This window comes from Chiloscyllium punctatum, chromosome 10 (assembly GCF_047496795.1).
Source record: "Chiloscyllium punctatum isolate Juve2018m chromosome 10, sChiPun1.3, whole genome shotgun sequence".
NCBI classification, from domain to species: Eukaryota; Metazoa; Chordata; class Chondrichthyes; order Orectolobiformes; family Hemiscylliidae; genus Chiloscyllium; species Chiloscyllium punctatum.
Window position 1 is genome coordinate 113,271,270 of NC_092748.1, and position 15,899 is coordinate 113,287,168.

A 15,899-nucleotide genomic window follows, 5' to 3' on the forward strand; every position below is an offset into this window, starting at 1 on the left:
CCTTATCTGCTTCCAGGAGACCTTCACCAGAAAGACATCCAAAACCCATGAACATCTTTTTCTAATCTCTTCGGATCTGTTCTACAGTGGCCAGCGAAAGATTGTGAATCAATTCTGGAACACTTAGCATTACCAGTCCAAGCATTATTTTTAATAAAAAGGTATCTGGATGGGTACATGAATAGGAAGGGTTTAGAGGGATATGGGCCAAATGTCGGCCAATGGAATTAGATTAATTTAGGATATCTGGTCGGCCTGGACAAGTTGGACTGAAGGGTCTGTTTCCATGCTGTACATCTCTATGACTCACTTCAGCAGAGATGAGAGGGTTTTAACATCTACTGTCTGCAGCTCCAAGATTTCCCACTTTCCATTGCATTGGGCTTTCAGCTTAATTTGTCCTGTTGGCATAAGGATTATTCATATGATCACTGAGGAAAACACGAGCTTGTTCTTCTGTTTAAGAGCGAGAGGAACCTGCCCAGATGTAGCAATAGTAGCCAACTTGTGTACAGCATTAGGTTCGATGGAAAATGGTTGGGAAGATGTGTGTTGCTTTTAAATGCATTGCAAGATGAACGCAGTATAAAACCCATCCTAACAAGGGCCCCAGAGGAAGCATCCACTGATTAAAATAATTTCTGAGTGATAAAATGGAAAGAAAAAAGTCAGACAAAACTTAAATTGAAAAGCAATTACGTTTAATTGTTGTCCTTCTCTAATATAAGGTGCTGTGGTGGCATTCTTTTTAATAACAAATATTGGAATGCTCAACCATTTCTAGTCATTAAACCCATCCAAGACCACTCAAATAAAATGTACAATATTGTAGCCATGGAGATCTTGCTAGTTGCTTGCATTTTAACACTAACTATCCTTGTTTATTTAATAATTAACAAATGTAATTTACTCCATTAATTTCTGGAATGTTCCAGGATTGTTCATTCCATTTTAGTCCCCTCTCTCCAGTTCGGATCAGATGGTTTCCTTGCTTCACCTAATTTTTGCCCCAGTGCTACAGAGATGCCTCCTCAACCAGGAATGAGCACCTCTCCACGTGAGGGGCATCAGTTCAAACATTAGATTGTACGGGTGCTGATGCCACTGGCTGTCGCTGTGATGAAAGATTTTTGGTAGTCTTTACGATTCGGCCACCACTTTAACGAAAATTTGCCATAAGATACAGCTGACACATTCATGACTGTAATTGATGCTGATTTCTTATTTCCAAGCCGTTGTGAATATCTAGTGAACAAGGAAGAAAGAAAATATAAACTCACAATTTGAAAATAAATCAATGACAAGGAAAGAAATATCTCAGTCATGATTACATTGGACAGCAACATACATATATAGCAGAATGTCAAAGAACAATTAATAATTATTAAGAACATTTTTAGCACAAGGAGACATCAGGGCAGGTGACCAAAAGATCAGCCAAGGAGTGTCTTAAAGGAAAAGAAAAGAGATGGAGAAGTCTAGGGAAGGAAATCTGGAGTTTGAGATCCTGGCAGCTAAAGGCACAGGTGCCAAAAGTGGAGCAATGAAAATAAGGGATGAAGCCAGAATTGGAAGAGAATAGCGATCTTGGAGAGCTACAGGAATGGACGAAGTGACAGAGATAGGCAAGGTTGCAGATGGATTTGCTGAGAACACAGTAGATCAGCAAATAGAGTGATAAATGGTGGGAGGGATCAATCAAGCTGATTGGTACACTCCTGTTCCCATAAAAATTGATTAGTTTTCATTCTGTTGTGAAGTAGGTTCATGATATACTATCATTATTAACTTGAGACTTGGTTTCCAAAGTGGAGAAATGATTGATACCTTTAAGATTGATTTGTGTTTCTATATGTACTTTAAAGAAGAAAGAACATAGTTTTAGTTTCTGACAGAGGTAATGGGTGCCTCAAGTATCCTGTTGTGATTAGGGTTTACAGCCTTGCAGTTGAGCTTGAGGTGAACAATGCATTGATAAAAAAAGGTTTGAAGAAACAAAAACTACTTTACTGATGATCTGCCTATGGAGGCAGCTTCTGAGGTTGGGGGAGCCATTTTACAGGTACAACATTGCAGTGACACTGGTCACCATCACTTTACTGATGATCAAGAGTAGACCGATTGGGGTAGCAATTGGCTGAGTTGCATTTGTACTGCTTTTCATGGATAAGACACACCTGGGCAATTTTCCACATTGTCAGGTAGTTGCCAGTGTTATAACTGTACTAGAAAAGCTTGACTGGGGAACAGCAAGTTCAGGAGCACAAGCCCTTCCGCATTATTGTTTGATTGTTGTCAGGGCCCATAGCCTTTGCAATACCCAGTGTCTCCAATGATTTTTTGATATAATGTGGAGTGAATCAAATTAGCTGAAGACTGGTATCTGTAATGCTGGGAACACTGGAGAAAGCCAAGATGGATCATCCATTGAGCACATCTGGCTGAGGACTGCTGCAAAAGCTTCAGCCTTATCTTTTGCACTGATGTGGGGGGCTCTTATATCATTGAGGGGTGGAGATATTTGTGGAGCCGCTTCCTCTAGTGAGTTGTTTAATTGTCCACCCCCGTTCATGACTGCTTGTGGAGAGCTAAGATCTGCCTGTTGGTTGTGGGCTTAATTAGATCTGTCACTTCCTGCTTATGCTGTTTGGTACACAAGTAGTCCAGTTTGGTAGCTTCACCAGATTGACACCTCATCTTCAGGTATGGCTGGTGTTGCTCCTGGTAGTACCTCCTGCACTCTCCATTGAACCAGGGTTGATCACCTGGCTAGGAGAAAGTGAGGACTGCAGATGCTAGAGATCAGAGCTGAAAAATGTGTTGCTAGAAAAGCGCAGCAGGTCAGGCAGCATCTAAGGAGCGGGAGAATCAATATTTCGGGCATAAGCCCTTCTTCTGAAGAAGGGCTTATGCCCGAAACATCGATTCCCTTGACCACCTGGCTTGAAGGTAATAATTGAATGGGGGATATGCTGGGCCATGAGGTTACAGAGTGTTTTGGAGTACAATTCTGCTGCTGTTGATGGCCCACAGCACCTCATAGATGCCCAGTCTTGAGTTGCTAGATATGTCCAAAATTTGTCTCACTCAGCTATCATTTTGTGTGATAGCACCATATAAAACAATGGAGGGTATTCTCAATTTGAAGGCGGGACTCCATCTCACAAGGACTGTGCAGCAATCATTCTTACCCATACTGTCACGGATAGATGTATCTGCAGTTGGCAGATTGGTAAGGATGAAGTCCATTTCGTTTGCCCCCTTGTTGGTTCCTTCACCTGACACAGACACAGTCTAGCAGCTATGTCCTTTAGGACCCGACTAACTCGATCAATAATACTGCTGCAGAGCCACGCTTGTACATTGAAGGCCCCCAGTTCAAAACTGGATCCCCAGAACATTAGTTTCGTGTCTGGATTAATATCTAGCGAACTAGGCCATCTCCTCCCCCACAGTGGGATAGTTTTGCTTTTCTAAATATTGACCCAATTCATTGTCAGAGTTCAGAGCTATTTCCATTCAGGCTCCTGAAACTGGATGGACCAATATGATACCCCTCAGCACTGAAGTAGCAGCAGGCTGCCTTTTCAGGTGCGTGAAGGAAGTGATGTCCCACGTTTGTTTCCCCCACTCTAGCAATTTTGAAGTGCTTGGGATAGAAAGATTGTCTCAGTAGCCAGGTCATTGTTGTGGCAGGGGAGTCCCTCTAGAGGATGGCCTGTGGCTGCAATTACAACCGTCAGGAAGGGGCTTTGAACCTGCCCGGGGTATTGTCAAACTCGATTTTGCAACTAGATGCCAACTCTAGGTCATCCTCCTCTGCTTCAGTAACTGGGAAATTCCAGTTGATGTTCAAAAATTGTCCTTAATAGGACATTAAGGAGGTCAATTGACTACCTACAGCTGAGTAATACGGTCTCTCCCAGACCTGCAAACTCCAATCTTGCCTTCAGGAAAAGGGAAAGATAAGAAATTGTCTGTGGCAATTCAGTTCAATGCGGGATGGTGGCTGGGTTCCAGCTTCAAGAGGTCATACAGCATAGTCTAGGTATAGTCACCAGCCTCCATTGCCATGTGGGCGCTATTGAAGGATAGTTAACAATAGTGGCACTATGGAGGTAGCTTCTGAGGTTGGGGGAGCCATTTTACAGATACAACATTGCAGTGACACTGGTCACCATGAGGTGACTGCAAAGAAATGTAATAAATCCCATGATATACATGGCTGGGAAGACCCAAACATTGTGATTTCCTGCCCACTAGCTACTGAAAGGTCTTAAATCTGTTTTGCAGCTTAAACCTCCCACACTACCTTTGCTGAATTTCCAAACTTTTGAAGGGACACATGTATCTCAGCGGGTTATACAACAAGTGGACATCACAGAAATAATGAGAGGGCAAGCTGATGGTGGCAATTTGGCACAATGATAGGATGAGGGCATTGCTAACTAGGCAGTATTTATTGTCCATCCCTAATTGCCCAGAGGGCAGTTAAGAGTCAACCACTTGCCATGGATCTGGACTCACATGTGGACTAGACCAGGTAAGGATGGCAGTTTCCCTTAAGGACATTAGTGAACCAAATAGACATTTCCAACAATCAATCATGGTCACCCTTAGTTTCTTAATTCCAGATATTTACTGAATTCAAATTCCACCATCTACCGTGGCAGTATTTGAATCCGGGCCCCTTAGGTATCTGGGTTAACAGTCCAGTGATAATACCACTAGGCCATTGCTCCTCCAATGCTTAAGACACAGCTGGAAGAAATTGGTCCAGGTAGAATTATTTGGAGATGGAAAAAAAATCCAGGGCAATGGGAAGGGGGGGGGGGAGGGGGAATTAGATTCACTGCATTATTTCTCACAAGAGCCAGTGCAAACTCAGCAGGTCAAATGGTTTCCATCTCTACTCTACTGTTCTATGATTCTGTGGAATGGGATTCAATTGTTGTAGTGTATCCCTAATAATTATTGCCTGTTAATCACTGACCTGGGTAAAGATGATGATTGACGTGAGTTGATCTAGTTGAGCCAAGTGGCATGGTGAGCCAGTTGTCTCCGTCTGAGCTGCAATTTCTGTGATTCCACGACATATTAGTTGTAAAAATAATATACATCTTACAGGCATCGTAAATGCTAGAGATAAGTTACTTGTGAAGTAACTTCACTTACATTGGGAGGCTGTGGTCCATTTCGGTCTTACTCTCTGATCTTTTAATTTCAGCCACTTGTATACTAAATTTAGAGAAAGCTAAATATTACTGTCAAATTTAATCAAAATCTGTTAGGTTATTCTCAGTTAGCTTATTCTGGGACTAAGGCATAGAGTTCGAGTTTGATCTAGGTGTAACCCTCGATTCAATGTTTATAGAGTAGCAGATAGACTACTCCAACTGCCCCACGTCCTGCTGAGTTAAAATAAAAGTAATAACAATAATCATGTCAGGAGGACTTCCAGTGAAGAATTCCTGGACTTTACCTGTAGTGATTTCCTGCCAAAAAGGAGCAGAAATTTAGTTAAAAGAACTAGTAAGCATGTTCAGAAGGACATGTAGGGAAAGTGTGACCAAGGTATTATGGAAGACAATCTGGAAGGGTACAGACAGTGAGGCCTTTGGAGGCTGTGACTAATCTTTGTAAATACCATGAACTGTTTGGTAACAATCTATATAAATCATGGGCAAAAGAGAAAGGAAAATTACCAAGAGAAGAGATTGTCAGCAAGAATGTTGCAAGAATCAGTCGACGGGATAGTGCTCAATGCAGGAGCCGCACCAGGAAATTCACAAGCAAGAAGTGGGTAATTTATTAAACTCCTACCAACCAGTGAATTAACCTCCCAGTGTTCACAAGGCAAAAGAAGTGGCCATTTCAGGTTTTAATTGTATTACAGATTTAACTGTTGCATGCAAACCTATCAGCATGACTCGTGTTCATGTTATTAAAACCATTGGTTAGAGCACCTTAGAGTCTTGACTGACCTCACTTCTAATGAGACAAAGTGTTAGGACAGCAAGCACAAATGATCCTACACCAGTTTGCTTCTCCAACAGGAAACTACACTGGTTAGGGTAAATACCTGGCTTTATTCTAAAAAGCAGCTCCTCACATCGGGAAAATGCCATGAAATGCTTTGCAGGAAATAAAATGAAAAGTGAGTAGTGAAAAGTACAAGAGAGATGGAATGAGGAAGAGAGTTTAAAGGTTAGAACACAAATCAGAGGGACAGATTTTGGCTAGAAAGGAATTTGGCAGCAAGATTTGGGTGTTGACAGGGAGGAATTCTAAAGTAGGAAGAGGGTGAGGCATTGAAATTGAGGCTGTCAATGGTGCAATAAATAGGTTTCCTACCGACGTTCACTGTCCTAGTCAATGCTCAAAGGTGCTTCAGGACTCTCTGGGTGAGAGCGCTGTACCTCAACAAAAAGTTCACTCCTACAGGGGAGAAAATTAGGATTTAATGGAAATTAATGCTTATTGTTTGATTATGAAACATATGCTCCACCATAGATCATGTCAGGAGGACATCTATTACAGGTTCACTTTCATAGTATTTTGAAATTTCATAGTTGAAGCACATACGCCAGCAGTCAAGAAAAGGGAGGCCCTTTTAAACAGTACCACCTGTGGGCGAGGAGAAGCATAAGAGCTCCCATTAAGTGTTCAGCAAAGTCTTTAGCTCCCTTTCTCTGCCCCTTAATAATTCCAAACCTTCACCTCAAACATCAATCTCCACGCTATAGTGATCACAGCCAAACACTTTCCATCCCAACTCCTGGCATTACTCACCAACCACCCCCCTTCCAACAGGCCCTCCTTCCTCCATCCCATAATTGTTTGTCAAGGACTGTTTCCAAGGTTCCCCAAGCTTTGCCTGCAACGCCTATTCCTGATGAAGGGCTTTTGCCCGAAACGTCGATTTCGAAGCTACTTGGATGCTGCCTGAACTGCTGTGCTCTTCCAGCACCACTAATCCAGACGCCTGCCAATCTGTCTATTTGCAGAAAATGGAACAACAAAGATTGTGGACTTCACCAGTTTCCTCATTTTCCCTTCCTCCAGCTCACCTCAGTTTCAACCTTCCAGCTCAGCACTGTCCCCATGACTTGTCCTACCTGCCTATCTTCCTTTCCACCTATCCACTCCACCCTCCTCGCTGACCTATCACCTCCATCCCCAACATTCACCCATTGTACTCTATGCTACTCTCTCCCCCCCCCCCGCCCTCATTTATCTCTCCACTCTGAAGGCACTCTGCCTGTAATCCTGATGAAGGGCTTTTGCCTGAAATGTCTATTTTCCTGCTCCACAGATGCTCCCTGACCTGCTGTGCTTTTCCAGCACCACTCTAATCTAGACTCCATTTCCAGTATCTGCAGTTCTTGTTTTTACCTACAACAAAGATTATACCTAGCTTTTGCCACTATATTTGGCAGGATCTCTGATACTCATCACAATGCCTGTTTTCATTCTTTGCTGTAGCTCACAAATCAGAGATTCAGTCTTAAGTCAATTTGTCCACTTTGGTCTAATGGTCCCTATTTTTGGAAAGCATCTGACATTGTAGCAGTTGAACTGTGTTCTCAAGTGCAGCTTCAGTAAATGTGGTCACACCATATGGTATCACTCTTTAACAACAACTTGCAATTATATCAGACTAGAAGTGCTACCAAGCAGCATTTGGCACAAAATTTCAAAGTGAATTACAAAAGAATATAGGAAAGCTATAATGGAACCACTCACAGGAGAAGACAGGCAGATGGAAAGGCTGAAGGAGGGGATTCCAGAGCATTGTACCCAGGCACCCAGAGGCAGGACCTCACAAGATTAAATAAGGTGATACAGAAGAATCCAGAATTAGGGATTCTTATTCACAATAAGAGATCTTGTGATTGTACAGGCAGCAGAGGATGTTGAAATAAGAAGGGTCAAAGTTATTAAGGGATTTAAAAACAAGTGTGAGAATTTTAAAATCAAGGCACTGATAAACCAGGAGCCAATAGTGATCAATGAGCACAGGGAAGTTTGAAAGACAGGAGTTAATGTCAGATTGGACAGTGCAGTGGACCTTTATATGAGTTCAATTTTGTGAGGATAGGAGAGCGGTTGAGAGAGGATTAGAATAATCAAATCTAGAGTAAAAAGGTATGAATAATTGTTCCAAAAGTAAAGAAAGTGCAGATCATATCAATCAACAAGTTCTTTACCTTGGCTTTTGTTTCTTTTGCTGGGGACCCATTTTATCTGATTCTGTAGAATTTACCAACAAGGGTACATTTTGTCATGAGATTAAGAAAAGGGAGAATTAAGCCATCTTGCAGATACAATAATTTGGTTAGAAGCTGAATTCAATAGGTATCAAGGGCATGAATGGAGCAAATAACACTATCCAGAAAGGACATAGAGTCATAGAGATGTACAGCATTGAAACAGACCCTTCGGTCCAACTCGTCCATGCTGACCAGATATCCTAACCCAATCTAGTCCCACCTTCCAGCACCCAGCCCATATCCCTCTAAACCCTTCCTATTCATATACCCATCCAGATGCCTTTTAAATGTTGCAATTGTACCAGCCTCCACTGCTTCCTGTGGCAGCTCATTCCATATACATACCACCCTCTGCATGAAAAGGTTGCCCCTCAGGTCTCTTTCATATCTTTCTCCTCTCACCCTAAACCTATGCCCTTTAGTTCTGGACTCCCCCACGCCAGGGAACTTTGTCTACTTATCCTATCCATGCCCCTCATGATTTTATAAACCTCTATATGGTCACCCCTCAGCCTCTGACACTCTAGGGAAAACAGCCCTAGCCTATTCAACCTCTCCCTATAGCTCAAATCCTCCAACCCTGGAAACAGCCTTGTAAATCTTTTCTGAACCCTTTCAAGTTTCGCAACATCCTTCCGATAGGAAGGAGACCAGGTTTGCACACAATATTCCAAAAGTGGTCTAACCAATGTCCTGTACAGCTGCAACATGACCTCCCAACCCCTGTACTCAATACCCTGACCAATAAAGGAAAGCATACCAAATGCCTTCTTCACTATCCTATCTACCTGTGACTCCACTTTCAAGGAGTTATGAACCTGTACTCCAAGGTCTCTTTGTTCAGCAACACTCCCTAGGACCTTACCATTAAATGTATAAACCCTGCCCTGATTTGCTTTCCCAAAATGTAGCACCTCGCATTTATCCAAATTAAACCACATTTGCTACTTCTCAGCCCATTGGCCCATCTGATGATCAAGATCCCATTGTAATCTGAGGTAACCTTCTTCGCTGTCCACTACACCTCCAATTTACTAACTGACATCGGTTGTACCTCTTATGCTCACATCCAAATCATTTACATAAATGACGAAAAGTAGAGGATCCAGCACCGATCCTTGTGGCACTCCACTGATCACGGGCCTCCAGTCTGAAAAGCAACCTCCACCACCACCCTCTGTCTTCTACCTTTGAGCCAGTTCTGTATCCAAATGGCTAGTTGTCCCTGTATTCCGTGAGATCTAACCTTGCTAACCAGTCTCCTATGGGGAACCTTGTTGAACGCCTTACTGAGGTCCATATAGAGGTCCTGAAGAAGGGCATATGCCTGAAATGTCGATTCTCCTGCTCCTTTGATGCTGCCTGACCTGCTGCGCTTTTCCAGCAACACATTTTTAAGCTCCATATAGATCACGTCCACCGCTCTGCCCTCATCAATCCTCTTTGTTACTTCTTCAAAAAACTCAATCAAGTTTGTGAGACATGATTTCCCACGCACAAAGCCATGTTGACTATACCTAATCAGTCCTTGCCTTTCCAAATACATGTACATCCTGTCCCTCAGGATTCCCTCCAACAACTTGCCCACCACCGATGTCAGGCTCACTAGTCTATAGTTCCCTGGCTTGTCCTTCCAACCTTTCTTAAAAAGTGGCACCACCACGTTATCCAACATGCAATCTTCTGGCACCTCATCTGTGACTGCCGATGATACAAATATCTCAGCAAGGGGCCCAGCAAACACTTCCCTAGCTTCCCTCTGAGTTCTAGTGAACACTTGATCAGGTCCTGAGGATTTATCTACTTTTGTGCGTTTGAAGACATCCAGCACTTCCTTCTCTGTAATATAGACATTTTTCAAGATGTCACCATCTATTTCCTTACATTCCATACCTTCCATGTCCTCTTCCACAGTAAATGCCGATACAAAATACTCATTTAGTATCTCCCTCATCTCCTGTGATTTCGCACAAAGGCTGCCTTGCTGATCTTCAGGGGACCCGGTGGCACAGTGGTTAGCATTGCTGCCTCATAGTGGCAGAGACCTGGGTTCAATTCCCACCTCAGGCAACTGTCTGTGTGGAGTTTGCACATTCTCCCTGAGTTTGTGTGGGTTTCCTCCGGGTGCTCCGGTTTCCTCCCACAGTCCAAAGATATGCAGGTTAGGTGAATTGGCCATGCTAAATTGCCTGTAATGTTAGGTGAAGGGGTAAATGTAGGGGAATGGGTCTGGGTGGGTTGCTCTTCAGAGTGTCGGTGTGGACTTGTTGGGCCGAAGGGCCTGTTTCCACACTGTAAGTAATCTAATCTAATAAAAAAAGCATATTGTTCTACTAAAGGCCATTTTTGGTTCTTCCAATCTGCAGAACCAGAAAATAGCACAGTCTTATTTCTCTATAAAACTCCAGGCTAACTTAAAACTTATGGCTGATATTTTTAAGTTTAATCAAGAGATATATCTCAATAATGCATATAATCAAGGAATAACTAACTCTAGTCACTACTGCAGACATTCTGTAGGCCACACTTAAAAATATTCACTTGTCTGTTTCTGTGCTGTGACATCTCCCAAACAGGTTCTTCAAGATCAGTTATGAATTTCGCTGTTTGTTCATTTTCCCTGACACACTCCAAAGTCCAGCAATACATGAATTCAAATAGCAAAGGCAGTAACTGCGCAGGTTCACTGCTGTGTCAGTTAGCAATGTGGGGTCCTTTCTCTCTCTCATTCTCTCCTGCACTGACGTCATCATGTGCTGCCTTTATCTGTTCCTCTCTCTTTTAAAAATGTGTTGTTTTGATATTTTTTCTCCGAAGTTCCAAAACAATGCAACAGCATATAAAATAGTAATTGCTGCCCCAGGAATTTGAGGAAATCATCTCCAATACCTAAAATACCTCAGAAAAGGAGCAGCCTGTTACAGCCAGAAATTTTTCCCATCCTCCATCTTGGATTACCCAGAATCATGAGTGGAACAGATTACACTATCCAGAAAGGACATGAGTGGAACAAATAACACTATCCAGAACGGACATGTATGAAACAGATAACATTATCCAGAAAGAACATGAGTGGAACAGATAACACTATCCAGAAAGGACATGAGTGGAAAGGGGTTCCTTTTGTCTGCCATTCAGAAACTAACATGGCATCCCAAAAGCAGACAATAAGCATGTTGACACAATGCTTACCAGGCCAACGTTATTGAAGCTCTGAAAATGATGTTAACATCCAGCACATTTCTGCACATAAAGGGTGGGAGAGCTTTGGAATGCTCTTCCACAAATGGCAGTTGATGCTATATCAGTTGTTAATTTTAAAACTGAGATCGGTAAATGTTTGTTAAGCAAAGGTATTAAGGGTATGGACCAAAGACAGATTAATGGAGTTAGGCCACAGATTAACCATGATTTCAGTGATTTGCAAAATAAATTTGAGGGGCTGAATGGCCTACTCCTGTTCTGATGTAAGACTCTAAGCTATCCAATACTCTAGTTATGCAAAGCTGCTCATTTGTCAGCTGGCTAAGAAGCTTAATTCTAGACCAGTCTCACCAGGTTACAGAAATTAAAAACATTAATTTCAATTAAGCCTAACAATCAGCAATCTATGGTGGCTCAGTGGCTAGCACTGCTGCTGAACAGCGCCAGGGACCCAGGTTTGATTCCAGCCTTGGGCGACTGTCTGTGTGGAGTTTGCACATTCTCCCAGTGTCTGTGTGGATTCCCTCCGGGTGCTCCAGTTTCCTCCCACAGTCCAAAAATATGCAGATTAGGTGATTTGGCCATGCTAAATTGCCCATAGTGTTCTGGGGATGTGTGGGTTAGGTGCATTGGTCAGGGCAAATGTGGAGCAATAGGGGAATGGGTCTGGGTGGGTTAGTCTTCACAGGGTCAGTGTGGACTTGTTGGGCCAAATGGCTTGTTTCCACATTTAGGGATTGTATTCTATTCTAGTTAATGCTAATCTACACATACACTGAACTGTTGTTACAGCTTTTGCCACGCACTTTATGAGAGGATTATGTCTATTACTTACTTTTTAATAAAACTACAAGGTAACAATATATTTACTTATATCTATGAATTATTTATTGAGGTCTTGTAACACTGTGGTCACTGTCCCTGCCTCTGAGCCAGAAGCACTGGGTCTGAGTCGCCCCACCCCTGGCCATGGCCTAATGACCAAGAACCACATGTTCATAACACAGTCAAGCAGTTTGAGGATTAACTTGCAAATCCTTCCAATACATGTGAAGGCATGCAGTAAGCATGGGAGATGTTTCTGGTCAGTCATGGAATGGAAAGAAATTGAAAACTCAGTAATACTTGGAAATGAATGTGGCGGTAATGCCAAACTCCATTTTGAGGTATCCAAGACAAGTCTGACCAGTATGTGTCATTCACCAGTTTTACTGCTTTATCCTGCTCTGAAGTATTTGTTGCCACAGAAACATGGACTCTGAGTGAATTGATACATCCCAACGCGGGTTATTCCGACACGCAAAACTTCAACTTAATTAGTGATAGTCATGGTATTGTAGTCAATAAATAGTTATTAATGAATGATTTTACAGTGTCGAGCTACTGACATCATTGTTTTTATATTTACTGGGGACTTATAGCCCGGATTTCTCTCCCTTTCCCAAATGGTGATTTTAGGGTCAACGTTTGATTGGGATTAATCTTTCAATACTATACTCAGAGAGTTTTGAATTCTTTCTGAAAAAATAATCTTAGATCCAAGTAACTGTGGAATTTTGGGTTGAGTTTGCAAACAGAGGATGTACAGGTGACGTTTGAAGCTGGGAATCAGGGTAAAGGGTCGATCATCATTTGTAGCCTGCCAACAATTCCAACAGTAAGAAGGGGGATGGAAAGAGAAGGTTGGTGGAGCATAAGCTTTGTTCCTGTAACTAAAGCAAAAGTTAAAATAGGCACAGTTACAATCCTGTAACACAACAACCAAACCGTACTCAAATCTCTTGAATACTGTCGATGATGAAAATCTGAATCATATTCAGATATTGCTGGAAAAACTCAGCAGATCTGGCAGCATCTATGGAGGGAGAAACAGAGTTAATGAGTGAAACGAGATTTTCAAGTCCAGTATGACTCTTCTTCAGAATTGTTTCTGTTTCCATAGATGCTGCCAGACCTGTTGAGTTTTTCCAGCATTTTGTGTGCTTGCTTCTAACCCCAATGTTACACATGACAGCATTGGATGGTTAATTCCAGAGACCCATGGGATTAAATCAAGTAGATCCAACTGAAGAGTACAGGACAGGCACAATTAGGACGATTGGCTTTCTCCTTGATACAATTTTTCATAAGTCAACAGACCATCACTTCCATTAATTGCACATTTATAAAATCCACAAATAAGTTATGAAGCATCGTTACTTACGAGGGGATGCTGTGATCCAATTCTTCCTTACTCAGTGAAATGTCTTGAATGCTAAAAGGGTCCAGAGTAGTTCTAAAAGTCAGACAAGACTAAAGATTATTGTTAAATTTCAGTTATCACATGTTTCCTCATATAGTTTGTTGTGTGACTGAGACGCGGAGCCTATCTTGGCTCAGAGTTAATTCCTTATTGATGATCAGATATACCACTCATCTCATTGCTGAAGAACAGGACATTGGTGAGATCACACCTGGATTATCTAATGCAAATTCAGTTGCTAAGCCAAGGAGGATACTTGTCTTAGATGGAGTGAACAGAATTTCACTAGACTGGTTTAGGAGGTTGGCCTACAAATATAATAAAACTTACTGTTGGAAATCTGAAATAAAAACAAAAAGTGCTGGAGGAACTCTGCAGGCCTGGAGCATCTGTGGAAAGAGAAAGAGAGTTAATATCTCAAGTCTGTTATGAATCTTTTTCAGAACTCTTAATGTTTGGTAGAAGCAGGCATAGTGAGGGACTATGAGGTAAGAAGCTGTGGAGGGGTAATCTCCAGAGGAGATGAGGTTTGTGACAGTCCTGGAAATAAAATCTTGGAGCTGAGTGGTGGGGGAAGGTAGGAGAAGATGTCTAAGAGTTACATTCACCATCTGCAAGGGAGAGGTCAGCATGCCCCTTATCAGCAGCAGTGATAACAAAGTCAGAGTCAAGAGTGTGGTGCTGGAAAAGCACAGCCGTAAGGCAGCATCCGAGCGACAGGAGAATCGACGTTTAGGACATAAGCCTTTCAGTCTGTCGATCCTCCTGCTCCTTGGATGCTGCCTGACTGGCTATGCTTTTCCAGTACCACACTCTCAACACTGATAACAAAGTCTGGGTTAGACTTGAGAGAATGGAATACAGCAAGTTCAGAAGGTTTGAGTGGGTGAGGGACGCAGAGATATTAAGGTAGCTAATGTCATGTCAGCAGTTCTCAATGAAGTGAGCAAATACAGAAGAAAGGCCAGAGGGAGGGGTCCACGTAAAAGGGGAATATTGAAGATAGGTGAAAGGTTCTGTGTGGTAGGGAGAGGGCAGCACGATGGCTCAGTGGTTAGCACTGCTGCCTCACAGCACCAGGGACCCAGTTTCGACATCCTTGGGTGACTGTGTGGAGTTTGCACTTTATCCCCATGTCTGTGTGGGTTGCCTTCAGGTGCTCCGGTTTCCTCCCACAGTCCAAAGATGTGCAAGTTAGATATGCAGATGGTAAAAGAGGGGGAGGTGTGGCATTGTTGGTCAAGGACAGTATTACAGTTGCAGAAAGGATGTTTGGGGACTCGTCAATGAGGTAGTATGGGCTGAGGTTAGAAACAGGAAAGGAGAGGTCACCCTGTTGGAAGTTTTCTAGAGACCTCTGAATAGTTCCAGAGATGTAGAGGAAAGGATAGCAAAGATGATTCTTGATAGGAGTGAGAGAGACAGGGGAGTTGTCATGGGGGACTTCAACTTTCCAAATATTGACTGGGAACACTATAGTATGAGTACTATAGATGGGTCAGTTTTTGTCCAATGTGTGCAGGAGGGTTTACACAGTATGTAAACAGGCTAACAAGGGGCAAAGCCACATTAGATTTGGTACTGGGTAATGAGCCCTGCCAGGTGTTGGAAGTAGGTGAGCACTTTGGTGATAGTGATCACAATTCTGTTATGTTTACTTTAGTGATAGAAAGGGATAGGTGTATACCACTGGGTAAGAGTTACAGCTGGGAGAAAGGCAATTACGATGTGATTAGGCAAGATTTAGGAAGCATAGGATGGGGAAGGAAACTGCAGGGGATGGGCACATTAGAAATGTGGAGCTCATTCAAGGAAAAGCTCCTGAGTGTCCGAGATAAGTATGTACCTGTCAGGCAGGAAGGAAGCTGTAGAATGCGGGAACCATGGTTTACGAAGGAAGTGGAATCGCTGGTCAAGAGGAAGAAGAAGGCTTATGTTAGGATGAGATGTGTAGGCTCTGTTAGGGTGCTTGAGGGTTACAAGGTAGCCAGGAAAAACCTAAAGAGAGCTCAGAAGAGTCAGGAGGAGACATGGGAAGTTGTTGATGGATAGGATCAAGGTAACTCCTAAGGCTTTCTATAGGTATTTAGGGAATAAAAGAATGATGAGAGTAAGATTAGAGCCAATCAAGAATAGTAGTGGGAAGTTGTGTGTGGAGTCAAAGGAGATAGGGGAAGCAC

The 15,899-nt window shown here is 42.6% G+C and overlaps 1 protein-coding gene across 1 annotated transcript in view; it reads right to left on the bottom strand.

Annotated features, from left to right (window-relative positions):
• Positions 1-679: 679 nt before the first annotated feature.
• The window catches only part of cfap65 (cilia and flagella associated protein 65), a 171,051-nt gene continuing 155,831 nt past the window's right edge, over positions 680-15,899 (bottom strand). Inside the window, exons 33-34 of the mRNA XM_072579951.1 lie at positions 13,681-13,752; positions 680-1,245 (exon numbers count right to left, since the gene is read on the bottom strand). Coding sequence (XP_072436052.1) covers positions 1,080-1,245; positions 13,681-13,752 — 238 coding nt within the window. The 3' untranslated portion in view covers positions 680-1,079. The remainder of the gene's footprint in view (positions 1,246-13,680; positions 13,753-15,899) is intronic.